The sequence below is a fragment of the Leuresthes tenuis genome, unplaced genomic scaffold (genome assembly GCF_036924035.1).
Source record: "Leuresthes tenuis unplaced genomic scaffold, fLeuTen1.0.hap1 SCAF_16, whole genome shotgun sequence".
NCBI lineage: Eukaryota > Metazoa > Chordata > Actinopteri > Atheriniformes > Atherinopsidae > Leuresthes > Leuresthes tenuis.
The window spans coordinates 14323382-14340203 of NW_027325370.1; the positions used below are offsets into that span (position 1 = coordinate 14323382).

Sequence of the window (16822 nt, forward strand, 5' to 3'; positions counted from 1 at the left end):
AACGGCACATTCCATGTTTGCTTTCTATAAACACCTCTGCTTAACTCTGGGAGGACGATGTGAATTAAATGGAGGAAAAAAACCCGAAAATCTGAATTATTAAGGGGAAACGGAGCTTTGCATCTAACGCCGAATGTATCAGTTAAAAATTACTTCCGGAAAATGCTTCATTTTAATTATGTTGTATTAGGTATTTGTTCAAAGTTCCGTGCAAAACACCCAAATTTAAGACTTTTCACTGGAAATCCGTTCCAGCCGTCTTGAGGTTAGTCCGGTGACGTAACCCGTTGTGTTGGTTGAAATCCTGGACAGATGTAGCAACTCAGCAGCCGTTGATCAATTAACCTCAAATACGCAAAAAAGGTAACCTAAAGTAGTCGACGGTTTGCAGTCAGGGTAATGAAAGTATGGTAAACAAAATGGCTGTAAATGTTATCTTTATTTGGGAACTAAAACTTTATCGCTGACCTCAATCTAGCCTTTATTGTATAGTGGCTTAAGCTAATGCAAAAACATGTATTTGGCTAACCGGAGGTTTAAGTAACATGCAGCTTGCTGCGTATTAACAACGTTGTCGTGAACAAACAGTGCAGTCAGATCCAGTTTTCACAACAGACATCCAAGGTTGTACCATTAGTTTGAAAGCCAATTGTAGTGGAAGGTATGTTAGCTAGCTAATGCGGGCGGAGTTAGCGTTAGCAAAAAAAGAGCATTGCTTTGGGAGAGTCAGCTGACAGGCTGCTGTAAACTGCCAACAGACCAGTGATGGATCAACTGAAAGTGAAGGATCGGATATTGGAAAACATCTCCCTGTCCGTAAAGAAGGTAAGATCCAATGGGTTGGTCAAGACAGTTTAATATTGTCAAACAATTTTATCTAGGGATTTTTCACATGCTTGTCTCATTGTAGATGACGTTAGGTCATCTTCTGTCTGCCAAAGAGGGTAACTTTGAAGTCGGGAGGACATAACCAGCTCGCAGTCATGGAAGGGCCTTGCCCCTTGCGAATATAAGAAATTAGCTTATCAGCGACTCCCTATGACTTCTCAGTTATCTTAGGTTTTATAAGTCAAGCTTTTAATTGATAGTTATTAGTGTTTCTTTGATCTTTTTCCCACAGTGAACAATAGCGCTAAACCTGTGTTCGCCCACTGCGGCATGTGTTGTAAACACACCTGCAGTCATACCTCTGCAGCATAAACGTTAGCCGATAGATCTATCCTCCTACTTTTTGCTTTGGTAATTATATTTTAAGGTTATGTGTCCAGCTATGGTATGTGTTGTGTGAAAGTTCCTTTTAAATAACTTAACAGACAGCATTGCATCTTCCCCTTCCTTTCCCTGCATGTTTTTACATACACTTTTCAAACCATGTGCATTAGTTTTCATTTTGTAAGACATACTAATCCGCTTCTTTTGGTTATTTCCCCACTCCAATCCACTTGCCCCATAATTTGGGGATTGCATCGGAAAGCTCTTGATGTGCATTTAATGCAGTCAGCCAATTCCTGTGTCTTACCACCTTTATCCAGACTTTTCTTGACCAGTTACCCTACTTATTGCTCCTCATGTAACGACAGCATGAAGACTGTTGAAGTGTTTAAGAACTTTTGTGCCTCAAGCACTCAAAGTAACTGCACAGTGTTTACCTCAGGCAAACATCACTTGATCATGTGGAAATGATCACAGGATATAAATCATGTCTCTTTGGGACACAATCTCAAAGTCCCCTCCCAGCTTACATTCAGTTTTATTCACTCCTTAGGAGTTTCAATGCTGTCTGTGGTTAAGTTTAAAGGGGCTCAAAGGATCCGTTTGGGACAAATGGCAACAATGGCACACTTTAGCTGACATTAAAGGGGAACTCCGGTATTTTTAAACCTAGACCCTATTTCTGGCATGAAATACGTTCATCTACTCGCCGAGAGCAGTTTGGTGAAAGTCGGCGTCCTTCAGAAGATATTTAAATTCCTCTAGATCCATATAACGGAGTGAATGGGGGCATAGACGATATATAGCCTCTAAATAAGGCATTATCTGTCTTTATTTCACCAATACTTTAAGACGAATGAATGAATGAACACATACTATTGCACTGTTAGTTCATAGCTGCAGTGTTGTTGTTATTGGCTGCTATCGGGGGGCTTATAGAGGGCTTTCTACACACTCGTCTACTGGGATGACGTCATCATTAAAGTATTGGTGAAATAAAGACAGATAAAGCCTTATTTAGAGGCTGCATTGTCAATGCCCTGTTCTCTCCCGTTATATGGATATACGCGGATCTCGAGTAATCTAAATATCTTCTTTTTTAAGATGCACTGAGTTTGGCTTTCTGTACCAGCACATTGGCTTTGTCATAAAATAATAACTACAACAATGACAATTTCTTATACAAAAACAAACTATGTAGAAATTGTTGCCCTTATAGCACTCACTGTCCCCACTTGTGAGGACCAGAAATACTCACATATCAACTACTTTGTGTGTTTCCTGGTGACGTTCTGTCAGGTCTGTGCCACAGACAGTTTCAGTCGGCGCCCGTTTTATGAGCTCTGCCTTCAGTTTTGTTTTAAATCCTAAAATGCATACCTTGCAGGATTTAGCGCAGGCCATTGCCTTTACGGACGATTGAGAACATTCTTTTGCCCGGCACTTAATTCCTTGGTTGTTTCTACTATTTTTGTCCTGCTGCATTGCCCTAGAACTTTGCTACTCAGTATTGATATCACCATCTGCAAAGACCTGTAAAGCCAGCAAGCAGTTTTTCAAGCATACCTTCACTTTCATCTAATTTAAATTGAATTTGCTGTAGAGTCATGATAGAAGGATTATTGCTAGTGAGCCTTTCGACAATGTATTGCACAGCCTTTCTTAATGGCAACTGAAAGGCTTTCATTTACCCTGAGAGTGATCGAGCTGCAAAACAAACTGAGCAACTGTGTGTCTCTGCAGTTGCAGAGTTACTTTGCAGCTTGTGAGGATGAAACTCCAGCTATCCGCAATCACGACCGGGTCCTTCAGCGTCTCTGCGAACATCTTGACCATGCTCTGCTGTATGGGTAAGGAATTTGTAACAGAATTGCACACTGAATAAGGGAAGTTACACAGGTCAAACTGCAGGCAGTTTGTTTTGTCTAGATTTGTCAAGCATAAGTTGTCTTCCTGCATACGTTCTTAGCACAAGCTTTCTTTTTATTGCATTTATTTACTCAATCTATAAAAAACTATGTACTATTGATCTACATATATAGATATATATATGCATATACTTTATAGCAGTTGTTGTCAATCTTTTCTTTTTAAATGTGAACGAGTCGGGGTTTGAAATAGCTCATTCTTTTGTTACATCATAAAAAGGTTCTTTTCAGATCACACATTGACAGTTGTGCTTTACTGTTAATATTGGCTTTGGGTATACATTTGATTTCATGTAATCTATCACACTATGACACCCCTTTGATGTGTTCGGGCTTCATCCATGTGATTATTTTAGTCTACAGGACATCTCTTCAGGCTACTGGGTCCTGGTCCTTCACTTCACCAGGAGAGAAGCTGTTCGACAGATAGATGAGCTTCAGCACATAGCAACAAACCTTGGTCGAAGTGAGACATCTTTTCTTGCAAAGTCAAATACACTTTACACAAAGTAAAGCACAATGTGTTACTTGGTGGGCTATATGCAAGAAAGAGCTCCTCTCTGTTCTTTGTAGGCCGTGCATGGTTATACCTGGCATTAAGTGAGAGCTCATTAGAGAGCTATCTGCGCCTCTTTCAGGAGAACCAAGGACTGTTGCAGAAGTATTATTTCAAGTAAGTCCACTTTTTGTTATTATTCTTGGGATTTTAATAGCATATTCTGATATATTCCTTTGGCAGTTTTCAAACACTGTTCACATATTTTTGTTTGTAAGTTCCAGTCACTCGCACTTAACTGATATCCTTCACTGGTAGGAACGCACTGGTGTGCAGTCATGACCACCTCACGCTCTTTCTCACGCTGGTGTCTGGCCTGGAGTTCATTCGCTTTGATCTGGAGCTGGTAAAACGTTATCATAAGCTCAACAGAAATCAGCTCCTAAATGTTTGCCGCATGTCTAAAACATTTCATGTCGGGTCCTGCTGGTTCAGGATGTGCCCTATCTAGATGTGGCCCCTTACATGCCTGAATACTACAAACCACAGAACCTGCTGGACTTTGAGGAAAGGCTGCCCAGTTCAGACAGCCTGTCCCTGCATTCGTTCACCTCCCTCAACTCCACCAACTTGGAGTGGGATGACAGTGCCATAGCTCCCTCCAGTGAAGGTAAGATACACTGGTTGTTCTCTTAAGCATTGAATCCATAACTCAATCCATGATTTCCAGTCTCCATTTTATAACGATATAATTTAAAAATGAGGCACAGACTCACTGCTTTCACTGTCATCTGGACCTTAAGGGATGTTTTAGTCTTAGTTATTGTAGCCCAATCTCTGCTTTTCCCATTAAAGTAGCCCCATCAAATTTTTATATTTGATGTGCTACTGTGTCTTGACCTCGCTGTAATCTGGCATTTTTCATTAGGGGAATGACAGTTGTTATTTTTGGGTTCATGGTGTGACCAGGGCCCGCTGGAATGTAACATGACATATGTTTTGCCAGAAATTCGTACACTGATGTCAAGCTAATGGCACGGTGAAGTAGTTAGTTTGATTCTTGTAAAGTCTTGTGACTCACACTGTGGGACACATACTAAAAAGCATTTTTATCAAATGGATCACTTGGCACGCAGAGACAGATGATTGCAGAGTGCAGTCACTGGAGTGATTGCAGCACTCAGGCAGTGCTTTCCCCATCACTCCCCACAGATTATTGAGCCAGTTCCCCTGTTTTAGTTCCCACTTTTCTATTCTCCCGCATTGATTTCTCTCATTGTTACTGCCTATTCCATATATCATGTTGTTTTACTGTTTGTGTGCCATTGACTCAATGTCCTCTCTCCTGTCTCCGCTCCACCTCTCTCTAATGTTGAATGTTGTCCCTCCTTTTTTTAGATTATGATTTTGGTGACATCTTCCCCGTGTTGCAGTCATTGCCAAGTGCAGACTGGGAAGGTGGGACATTGGTCAACCCTCCCCCTCCTGCCTTTCCATCCCATGTTCTCTCCCTCCCTCCCTCACATCTAGCATGACCATCCCACAGTTTGTGCTTAATGCATGCTGGGTACTTTAGACTGTGAAACAGCTAACTGATGCAAAAAACTGTATCTGAAGATAAAAATAATCTTGATGAAAGGGACATGGATAAAAGGGGCTTGATGTTTGAGAATGAATTCAGTTTAGAAGATTTGGGTTTGGTTCTAAGTTTAGTTGCTTATGATTTTTAGTAAAAACATTTGATGTGCTTTGTTAACATCAGCAGTGATATAGAATAACTTAAGTTGCATTTGACTGATTTCTCTGTCATTCTTTTAGATGAACATCATCTAGGAATCCATTTGTTTGATTAATAATGAAACCAAGTTTATGAGAAGCAACCCTCCTTTGAGAACAATTCTGAGGCATGAGGACTAATTTGAAGAGAAACAGTTGTTAATCCCATTCTTTGGTGTTTTAGTTGCCCAACTTGTTAGTGTACGTAAATGATAGTTTTTATTTTTATCGAATGTACCAGCAAAAGAGTAATTATAAAAAGATATGGTCATACACATTAAGCTGAGTGGTGAGTTTGGTTCATCTGGGAATTCTTCATTGGGTGGGTTGTCTGTTATATTCTGCATGTGTTACTTTTCTGGGGAACGATCCTTATGCTGACTCTGCCTTATTATTTACCACAGCCATATAAATGCCTGAAGCAGCTGGTACTCACCTCGTCAACTCTAGTCTTCTTTGTACTGTGTATCTGTCTGCGTAGCAGTGTTGTGCAGTCTCCTCTTCCTGTGTGATGTGTTGCACTGGCCTAGGTTCAGCTTAACTATCTTGTGCATACGTGATCACGAGTGTCCAAATCAGTTTTGCCATAGTTCCCAACTGATGTCATGGTCTAAACAGAGAAAATTGTCATGGATCACAACATTCAATTTTAGTGATTCTAGTTTAAAGTTACTCTTGAGGAATATGAGTGATCACGGATTTTCATTATTTAGATACTTGTTGGTTCATCAGCTCTGGAGGCTATGGTAGGAATGCTTGACCTAGGCCTGTGTCTCTGCGAGGAAAACAAATTGCTGCCTGTGTACCTGTCTGATGTCTTACTCTTTGTGTTTTGTGCCTTATCGACACTGCCAAAAATCTTCAAAGAATACTGCAATCCCTAACATTGACTGTGCTATGCCAATGAAAGAATACACAGTGTTTTTTGTGCGCTTGTTTGGTTGGACGATACTATAATATAATACTATATATAATTTATGATTGGAAACAACTCTCCTTGAAATTGTTCTTGAAATTGGAAGCACATGTTCTGTTTGCCAGTCAACGTAACAAAAAGCGTGCAGAAGAATTCTGTGTATTTTTTTTTTCTCTATAGAAGTTGGTTAAGTGCGGTTTTTGCCTTAACTCAGTGTCTTTGTGTGGCTTTTCATGGTAGAGGGTGACTTGACTGATCAGGCCAGCTGCCCACGATCCAGTGGCTCTGATCCCCAGACGGTCATCAGTGACACGGTTGTACAATGTGGCCCAGTGAAAGGAAAGGTAGCAGCTCACCTTTCTCCACACAGCCCAACATTCAGGCACAACCCCTTCAACGAAGACTCGGACACAAATACCTCAACAGACGTCACACCGGTTCATATGGCCAGCCGCCACAATTCCACCACCATCGGAGATGAGACCGAGCTCTACAGCAATGAGCTTGAGGTCATCAGGTACAGTAGCTAAAGCTTCGGGATTGAAGGATTACATTCTGTCGGAGCTTAGAGGCAAAACTAACTTCTCCGTTATTCCAGGATGGCCAAACGAAGAAAACCAGCCAAGAAGAGACGTGGGAAGGGATCCACAGATTCCAGCAGCAGCATCCATAACTCTCTCTCCTCGGAGCACATGGAGAGTGACTACAGTACCCTCACTTCAGATGATATAGATTTAATGAATTGCACTGTGGTGCAGATGGATAGTGAAAGAGAGCTTGGCAGAAGCAAGTCCGGATCAGTGGTTGGGGAGGAAGGGGGCGAGGAAGGGGTAGAAGGCCTCTTACGACTCCCAGAGATGACGGACACCTCCATGGATAGTGTTGGCCAACCCCTTCGTGACGTCATGGCCCGGCTCAATGGGAGTTGGGAGCACCCAGAGGTGGATGAAGAAAAAAACAATGAAGGCTGTGACCGGACCTCTGAGCCTCCCACACAGCAGCCCTTTCGAGCGGACTCAGGGGGCAAGCCACCTGACCCAGCTCCAGGAGAGGTGTCTGGCCTCACTCTGGCCAAAAGTTCCAACCTCACGCAGGTCTCTCCTGTTTCCGCAGACTTATGCTGCTTTACCCCCAGCAGTCCAGGCTCTGCTGAGTCGAGTGGTGGCCACAATGACTCTACAGAGCCGAGCCAGCCACAGACTATTTCAGGTAGCCCTAAAGATGAAGGAGAGACAGAAGCACCAGCAGGACAGAAGCCCAACATGAAGGACGGAGATAATCTACAAGAAGGGGAAACGCACAAAAACGCACAACCACAAGACGAGAAGCATAGTCCCTCTGAAAGTTCTCATCCCGCAGAGTTTAAGTGAGGAGTTAAAACAAAACGAGTTGTTGTTATAATGTTGTCCAATGTGTGTCTAATGTTCTTCATTCATGTTTCAGGGTGGACAACAATCACTTGCTTCTTCTAATGATTCATGTGTTCAGAGAGAATGAGGAGCAGCTCTTTAAGGTGAAGACAGAGAGTTATCTTCATTCATTTTGAAATGTTTAGAGAAAGTGTTTTTTTATTTGATGGATGAAGTTTAGCATCAGAAATGAAATGGCATGAAGAAATGAAGCACTACTAAATTATGACCTTTTAATGTGCGGGTGGCGGTTTTGGTATTGTCAAACTCGTGCTCATTTTGACATTGGAGAAGTGGTTTACAGCCGGTTGCTCAGTGGAAATGTTGCAAGGCTCAGTTTGTCAATGGCCTTTTATTCTTATACAGCTTTTTCTTAAGTTGTAGAACTAAATCTGTTAATGACTGCACACCCAGCTGTGCAAAACAATCCTGCATTGGTCACATGTTAAGATTAGCTTTTGAATTGTTCTTTAAAACGATCACAATGCATGAACAACAAGCAGCTCCTTGTGGAGCGGATCTTCCCAAAATAAATCTTCGTATTTCGCACTATGTTAAAGTGTGCTGTCGAATTACCAAACTCGCAACAAGTGAAGATCTGATCACCTGCAGAAAGGTTTTTGGAAACTTGATCCATTTTATCTGTGTTTTCAGATGGTGAGGATGAGTACAGGTCACATGGAGGGGGACCTGCAGCCACTTTATCTGCTGCTCACTGACTGTTACATCTACTTACTAAGAAAAGGTAAGTGGCCAACATCCAATATGGCTTTGTCTGGTAATAACAAATGCACAGTACACTCCTAATTACTATAATTGATTCGGGACACGATAATATTGGTTTTAGATGTTGCAATAGATTTTTGCAAAGATGAAACAGGGGCTTCCTGTTTTGTAAACCTGAGTTTGTATGTTGAAAGATTCCTGCACATACTCGTTTCTGTTATCAGAAGTTTGTAATGTCATATAAGATCTGTGTAGAGGAAGATAGATGAACGTGACCAATTGCTTGTCTTTGTTGTAATTTTGTATTCATCCATAGGTGCAGCAGAAAAGCCATATACTGTAGAAGATGCTGTTTCTTATAATGAGCTGGACTATCTTTCTGTAAGTTTCCTGAACCACAAAAGTTTGGCTCTTTTTTGTTTGTTTCAAGTCCATTTGTTAAAGATTCTTGAAGTTGGAAAAAAACTTGAAACTATTTGAGCTTTAGAGTAATATGTTTTTGTCCATCTACACAGTCCACAGTGTGATTAATGTACCATTAGTTACATTATAGGTCAGGATCATGCAGTATTTACTCGGATGTGCTAGCTGGGATGATGCGGTGCTGTGTTAAGGTAGTGATACAATTATTTTCCAATAGGTTGGACTTGACCAGCAAACAGTGACGCTGGTTTGTACAAACAGACGAAGGAAATTCCTGTTGGACACAGCTGATACTTCTCTGACTTTGTGAGTGTAACTTCATATCTGTGTCTCATTTTTCTTAACACTGGATCCATCTGCTCAAGTTTGTATTGAATGTTCGAAATCAAATGGTATGCATTGGTCTGACGAGTGCTAAATGGATGATTGTCTCTCCCCTGACCTCCATTTTCTCCCTTATTTTTAGTTGGTTCCTGTCTGTCCTCAAGTCAGCCATGGTTCAAGGTTGTCGTGAGCCTCCCTATCCCTCAGTTCTGACAGATGCAACAATGGAAAAGCTGGCTCTCACTAAGTTTGTCTCCCAGGAGTCTCATTGTGAGGTACAGTAATGTACAGTAATCATAGGTCATAGGTCTGGTCTATTAATGACATCGACACTCAGTCAGGGCTCTATGTCATCATCTGTTCATACTATTCCAGCCCTTGATAGTACTTAATATCCTAAATATAGTTTTTGTTTGAAATCTTTAACACAGCTGATTTGGAAACCCGATAAACGTGTGCCCTCCTGTAACACCACTGCAAAGCATTTGATTTTTGTGTACTTAAGATTTAACTTGAGTAAAACTGCCACAGAAAATGTAATCTGCATGGCGATACAGTGCCAACTTTAAGGCCTCCTTAGACTCTATCAATAAAGATTTTAATATCTAAACCTTCCAAATTATAATATTGTATAATAAAATCATGGAAAACAGGCATGGTAGGACGAACACCGTCTGGAAATCTGTAAGCGTGCTTGGGTGGTGTCGCTTTGCATTAACTCTAATGAGAACTGAGAGCCTCCCGTTTGCTTCCCTTTCACAATCAAATGTCAGTTCCCTGTCTCCACAGGTATCTGAGGTGTGCATTCAACTCTATTCACTGATTCACTGGGAGGATCCTATGGACATTGCTTTGTCTCCCCAAGGCGGCACACCAACTCCTGGGGCACCTTTCAGCACAAAGGAAGGGATTCTGCAGTATAGGTCTGGAACCACATACCTGGGTAAAGAACTGTGGAAGAGCTGCTACCTTGTTCTCAGGTATGTGCAGCTCAGACACTACAACTACTCATCTCAGCTGATAATAGCATGTTCCTCTTAACTTACTTAAGGTTTGAAAGTTTCTTTCCTTCACAAAGACGCTGATAAGCATTCATGTCACTGTCATTATGATACTGTATTACATTTAAGCATTGAGTGCCCTAAGAGTAGATCACATTAACTATTATACCCAACATTCTCTTCCTTCCTTACTAAATGTTAGTAGAATGTGTCAAATACTGGAAGGGATATTTTCTTTGGCTTTTCAGCCCTTTTACCTTCTGTTATTACAGGACATGCTGAAAGCTTGGGTTCTGTTTTGTGGACAGAGAAAAGCCAGTCTGTCCAGAGGTGCTTTATATATGATGTAAAGCACATGGTCACAGATTTTTTTTTTCTTGACCATACAGACGAGTAACAAAAACAGTTGTTATTATAATAGCATCATACAGATATTGTATGATACATATATAATATAATATGTATTATTGAAATTTTCAGCCTACATAATGTGTGTATGTGATGGGTTTTCTGATTCAATTAACTTAAATGTTTGTTCTCTTTTCCTACAGTAATGGGATTCTGTACCTGTATGCAGAAAGAACAGATGTGACACCTCTGCTGTCCGTCACCATGGGGTAAGCCTCAGTCAGCTGAAACTGAAGATGGCTGGAACATTTTGAGGCATAGACGGCTTGAAAACATGTGGCAAAGAAACTGATGTTCGCTGTAATTATTTTGAACCTTTATGTGCCCCCTCATTTCTTAACAGAGGCGAGCACTGTGGAGGCTGCCGTCGCTCAAACGGCACAGAGCGTCCACATGCCTTCCAAGTCATCCTGACAGAGCGCCCCCCACTGGTGCTCAGTGCCAACAATGAGCAGGAAATGGCTGAGTGGATGCAGCTTCTCTGCCAGTCTGTCTCCAAAGGGGTAAGGAGAGAGACTAGGCAAAGTACAAACACTGTCATTTTAATTTAGCATTTCATTTTAGACTTTAGATTGTCATAGAAACGGGGGTATGATAATGGCTATCGTACATCTTGTTCAGTTAATGCAAAGAAGGTTTTCCTAATGTTAAATGTAATGCAAGTGTAACCAAGAAGCTCCTCAAATGGGATTATCTTCCCTTCAAGCTTACATTCAGAAATTATTGAAAGATCTTTTACAGAAATTCTGTGGGCATGCTTTGTGATGGCCATACAGAATGTTTCCCTCCTGAACAGTGCATTAGTTGCTTTTCATTGTATACAAGACAGATCAGGGGTTTAGTTCTTAAGTAATGTGTAGTATCAAAATGCATCGATGAAAGCCCTGTTTATTAAGGCAAATTGTAATGAAACCATACTAACTTTACCTCCAGGTCATTCCTCAAGGTGTCACCCCCACCCCCTGTATCCCATGTTGTCTGGTGATGACAGACAACAAGCTGCTTACTTGCCATCAGGACTGTCAGACGAGCTTTTTCCGTTCACTGGGAAGCGTTGATATCTGTGATGTCACAACCGTCAGCGTGGAGCCTGACAGAGAGTACTGTGTTATTGTGAGTGATCACCTGTTCTGCTCCTCTTTGTTCAGAATAAACAGAAATAAAAGTTAAGAAAACGTCAAAAATTTAGAAACTTATATACAGTAGCTGAGTTGTTAACTGCTGCCTTCTACTGACCTTTTAGATTCTATGTTAATGTTTGCATGACATTAAGTTCCTCAAAAAATTAAAGTTAATCAGTGGCAGTTGATATAATCTGCAGCCAGCAACATCCATCATTATAATAAGGACAACTGACAGTAAGTATTAGCTAAAGGTTATGAACTAAAGCAATGTTTGTGGATATGTGCTAATATGAGCTAAGACTTAGCAAAGTATATAAGAAAAAGTAACAGCTAAGCTCCATGAAATTTAAATTCTGCATTTCCAACCAGACATGTTCTCTTGCCTTCTTCTACAACACTGGCATGCAGCACACTACAGTTAGGTGTATGCCAAGCAAACTGGTAAACTTGCTTTGCTTTCAGTGTCATTCAACGCAGGGATTTAAATGTGTTTTGTACTTAAGACATGTTATTAATAATAACACAATAATTTGTGTGTTCTGACCTCTTAATGTAAGCCTTGAGACTGGACCTGATCTTTCTTTACACATCTGTTTGTGCTGGTAGGAGTTTACAGTAGATCGGACCCAGTTCCTCCCTCCTTGGGTCTTGTACTTCAGTGGGTGTAAAGAGAGAGATCGACTTCTGCAAGCGTTGGACAGTGCATGGAAAGCCATTTTCCAGGTCAGAAGATAAGCTAAACTGTCATTTACAATGGGTTGAGGGACAATGCAGTACTGTTTGAACAATAGTAATGTTTACTTCACCAGAATAACAGCATAGGAGATCTGAAGTCCAACAACTGCTGGTTAAACCCCAATGTATGTCATCTCTTCACACAGGTTGACCTTCCCCACAGAGAAGTGTCTGATCCATTGGTGCAGAAGCGCTGTGGTGAGGCCCTCGAGCTGATGAAGAGTGCCTGGCAGAGAGCAGACAGTCTGGCTCGAGGCAGAGCTCAGCGGGAACCTTGGTGCTGACAGACGCACACCCATACAGCGATGGCTAAACTGTCAGACATAGTTCCAGTATAAAGCGTCAGGAAGAATTTTGGGTTTCCGGTTGGTTAAATAACTAATCAGATGTGAGATGTAATGAACCGGAGATTCAGAAATGCTTATATCAGAGAAATCTGCTGAAGTTACAATACATGTGGAAAAGAAAACGTCCTCCAGCAGAGGGACAGTTTATTTAATCAGAACATGGTTTCATAGAGATTCTTCTGAAACATGTTGAGCAAATATGCTAAACCTTTGAGGTTGTCAAATGACTAACCACTGACTATATATGAGTTATAGACACGACTGAAAATGTTGGAACTACATCATTTAGTACACTGAAGAAGCTGAGTGGTGGGGAGCAAGACAAGAATCAATAACAAAGAGCTTTGTCACACAGCGAGAGTGATGGATTTCAATCAATTCTAACGCTTCTTATTGTGTAAATGGAGAAAAGTTCACACTCCTTACCTTGACCACAAAGAAAAAAAGAAAAATCACTTAACTTGCTGCTGGTACAACACACACACACACACGCACACACACACAGCTGTGTGAAGATGCAAGTCACTTTTTGCTGACTACTGGTGGTGTGGTATAAGTGGTGCAAGTGTATTGGAGAAGTACAACGTTGTACAGCGTCGGTGTATAATCACTGACAGTTGTGTATGTGTCTGACATTCAGATTAGTTTTTTTCGAAGGGCGCATACCTCTGAGCTGAATTATTCTCACATACACCTTGTACGGTCGCTTGTGAGAATGAGAATTTGAAGTTTGTCGGAATGTTTTACACAAGCACTGCAGATAACATGCTTACACTGTAATGTCAGTCTGAAACCTTGCTTTCTCAGTTTTACTGTTGTCACGGTGATAGAAAGAATATATCAGGAAGTGACACAGACCTGCCTTTTCTCCACTTTGTAGATTCAAATGGAGGTTTCCATGCAGACTTGCACATTTTAGTTTTTTTTTGTGCTGTTAATTGTCTTTTTTATTGGTACTAGTTGTGGCTTTACAACTTCTTATTTTCTCCTCGGAGTAGTGGGAACAGTTGTTGCCAGATTATTTGGTGTTGTTATTGACTTGGTGTAGACTTGTGTGTCTACAAAAGCAGATGTTTGCTTCCCCTAAAGCGTGGGAAATTGTCAAAGTAAATACTGAGGAATTTGTGAAGATTTCTTTTACACACCGACCTGCATGTTGTCTCGGCTTCTCATTTTCCTGTTCCGTCAGTGGTTGTTGGCATTGTTAAACACAGTAGTGCAACATTACTTTCTGCACTGGTAATCACTGAGCTGTGTAGGACTGTCTCTCAAGTTCATAAATTCACTACTCCCTCAACCTAAGGCCAAAAGCTTGTTGTATCATCCAGTATTAAAGCTTTGAATGGAATGAGAATGGCAATGCCCTAAATTTAAGCATCTTTTTAGTCCCCTTAGTGATTGACAGTAGACGGTAATGCATGTGCAACAGGCTGTTAATGATATTAACCTTGAACAGAGTACAGCTGCCTGTTGTGGCAGTGTGTATCGGTGGTCATTAAAAGTAAGAAGTTTCTTTTGCAATGAAAAATGTGGCCTTTTTCCGCTGAAATGGATGAATTAGCCAGCTTGCTTCAACTAAACGAAGCATTGTATTTAATTTTTAATTGATGCCTTACGCTAAAATTTGGCTGACTGCATTTCAACGCTCAAACAATCAGAAGTCTTTGTTGTGGCTCTGGATCCCTTGGAGTGAAATGCCTGTGCATGTACTGTATGAAGGGCTGCATATGAACATTTGGTGTTTCCAGCATAGACTTTGAAGAGTTCCCACCAGATGCTGCTTTTTAGGCCAAATACGGTATAGTATAAGTGATTTTTGTTCTGTCGTTTTTGTTTTTTTTTTAACCAAAAACTCAATTGTTGAATATGCACTGTATCAAAATGCCACCCAGCCATATACATACATATGTATGTCTGTGCAAATAATGACACTGCGTTGTTCTCATTTTAGCATTAATCGGTGCTTTAAGCCTTTCAAAGTGCCACTTGGTCTCACACATCTGTTGCTCTTTTACAAAAAACTCTAATCTCAGGTGAAAAAGGTTCCAAAACCTTAAGACTCACCGTGTGTGTGTTTGCATTTGTTTTGTTCAGTGCAGTATTTTTTAAATCCCTTTTTTGTTATTTTTTGGTTGTTGCAACGCTCAATGCAGACATTATTATTATCTGACATTATTTTGCGCACTCAGAGAGGGCGGCAGAGTGATGGAGACAGTTGGAAAAGGTTTTACGTAAGCTGTCCTTTAATAATTCACTGGGTTCCAAAGTAGGTTGTGCAGATAAAATCCTCTCACCCACTGAATTCCTGAAGGACCTGTTGACTTGGGACAGTATGTTGGACATACTTGAACTGTTCGTTGGATTATCAATTAAAGTGTGCTGTGCTCAGAATTGTGTCCTATGAAATGTACATAAAGAGGAAGTCAAAGTTGGTCTTTATGAGCAGTGATATAAATGTGGGACATTGCTGGCCAATGATGGATGCCATCTTTTTGGTGTGAAAAAAAATGCTTTCTGATTTTGTTCATACATATGTTCTGCATGTAATATTTGTAACATGTTTAGTAGTTTTATTAAAATGTAAATAAAGCACTAATCAACCTTAACGGTCTTTGAATTCCCACATGAAGACATGCATGTCCAGAAGGTTTTCTACTGTTCGTAATGGAATGAATGTAAAAAATGAACCTTTGTAAAATGGACTGCATAACCAAATAAACCTAAATGAAACTTTGGCTGCTGTGGTAGCAGATTATGTGCTTGAAGTACCTGCATATTTTTGCCTTTTAAAAACTGCTTTTCTGTTCTTGGTCAAACTAGTGAAACGTATGTGGTGGAAACATGTTGTTGAGTCACATTTCATTAAGGACTGGGTGTTCACAGGTAAGAGAGCAGCTCAGGTAAACTGTTTTTCCACAGTGCAACAAAACAATTAACTCTCATTGTATATGGAACTGTAAAATAGCTCATGTATAGCATGCCAAACTGGTTTTTATTTAGTTTTTTATTTGCATCTGTGACTGAATTATTCCCCACTTGAAACCCCTGAAATTTGATATCAAACTTTCACCACTATATTGAAAACGAAAAGGTGGCCGCGCAGTAAATTTATGATGACATCACTTTAATATATTTAGCTTTTCTAGTAATCTGTGAGAGATTTTTCAATGTTGCAATTCCCCTGATACACCAGTAGAGGTTATGTTTGACTTGTAAATACCAATATAGTCCACTACTTTTACTTAAAATGTTGGAGATCTGCAGCAATGTACATCAGAATCAGACATTTTAACAAGCCACTAAAAAAATATATCTATGTACAACTATTGTTTTTTGTGTCATTGTGACACAAGATTTCCCTGTGCTCTGCTATTACAGAAATTTTCTGGAGTTGCTAGGGCAACAACTTTCCACTGTTCTTCTTCAGATAGATTTTTATTGATTTTTTTTATTTTATTTATTTATTTTTTTAAGTATGCCTTCCTAAGTGTGCTGTTACCATGGTTTCAACAAACCCTTTACCAAGTCTGAAAACACTGTCCTCCTTTTCCCACAACTCCACCCGACGAAGTATTCAACAGACCTTTCCTGTCTATATTTCTCAGACTCTGTGCTTTTCATTAAAAAAGTCTGAGATAACCCTGATGGCATCATGTGTGAAATTGGTTTATTGTTTCTGCACTTTAGCAGCTTTGGTGGTTTTACTTGTCCCTTTTCCTCCATCCCATCATACTCTGATCCAGCTCTGTTTGGACTGCAGCACTGCAGTCAGCTGCGAGCCAGGTGGGGTGTCATATATGACAAGGATGCTTGTGGAGGCTGTTAGATCGGTCGGTCTTCCGATTATAAGCCCACAGAATTTTAAGGCTTGCACAGTTTGAGTCTTCTGACTGTGAGAAAATACATGCGAGTATGGTGGAGCTTTTCAGCTGATGCTGTTAATAATTTATGTAAATTTTCTGTAGAAAGATGAACTGGGGCGAATAAAGCTTGTCTG

The 16822-nt window shown here is 40.5% G+C and overlaps 1 protein-coding gene across 2 annotated transcripts; it reads left to right on the forward strand.

Moving 5' to 3' along the window:
• The first annotated feature begins 284 nt into the window (after positions 1 to 284).
• Positions 285 to 15560, forward strand: plekhm2 (pleckstrin homology domain containing, family M (with RUN domain) member 2). Of its 2 annotated transcripts, XM_072366375.1 has the most exons (20): positions 285 to 825; positions 2956 to 3062; positions 3497 to 3606; positions 3714 to 3813; positions 3955 to 4042; positions 4132 to 4306; positions 5035 to 5094; positions 6569 to 6845; positions 6927 to 7694; positions 7772 to 7841; positions 8392 to 8482; positions 8780 to 8844; positions 9104 to 9192; positions 9353 to 9485; positions 10000 to 10190; positions 10763 to 10828; positions 10963 to 11122; positions 11553 to 11732; positions 12350 to 12466; positions 12625 to 15560. In XM_072366375.1, exons 1-20 carry the CDS (start codon positions 766 to 768, stop codon positions 12760 to 12762), a joined length of 3045 nt encoding a protein of 1014 aa, XP_072222476.1. In that variant the 5' UTR covers positions 285 to 765; the 3' UTR covers positions 12763 to 15560. The 2 variants fall into 2 exon arrangements, with proteins under 2 accessions (XP_072222476.1, XP_072222477.1); XM_072366376.1 differs by lacking the exon at positions 5035 to 5094.
• The last annotated feature ends 1262 nt before the right edge of the window (positions 15561 to 16822 follow it).

Bases quoted from the DNA above. Each gene is read 5' to 3' on its own strand.
- plekhm2 (XM_072366375.1), top strand. From the start codon at position 766: ATGGATCAACTGAAAGTGAAGGATCGGATATTGGAAAACATCTCCCTG. The intron at 4,043-4,131 runs GTAAAACGTTAT...CTGCTGGTTCAG, and splicing joins TTCGCTTTGATCTGGAGCTG to GATGTGCCCTATCTAGATGT. The intron at 5,095-6,568 runs GTGGGACATTGG...TTTTCATGGTAG, and splicing joins GCCAAGTGCAGACTGGGAAG to AGGGTGACTTGACTGATCAG.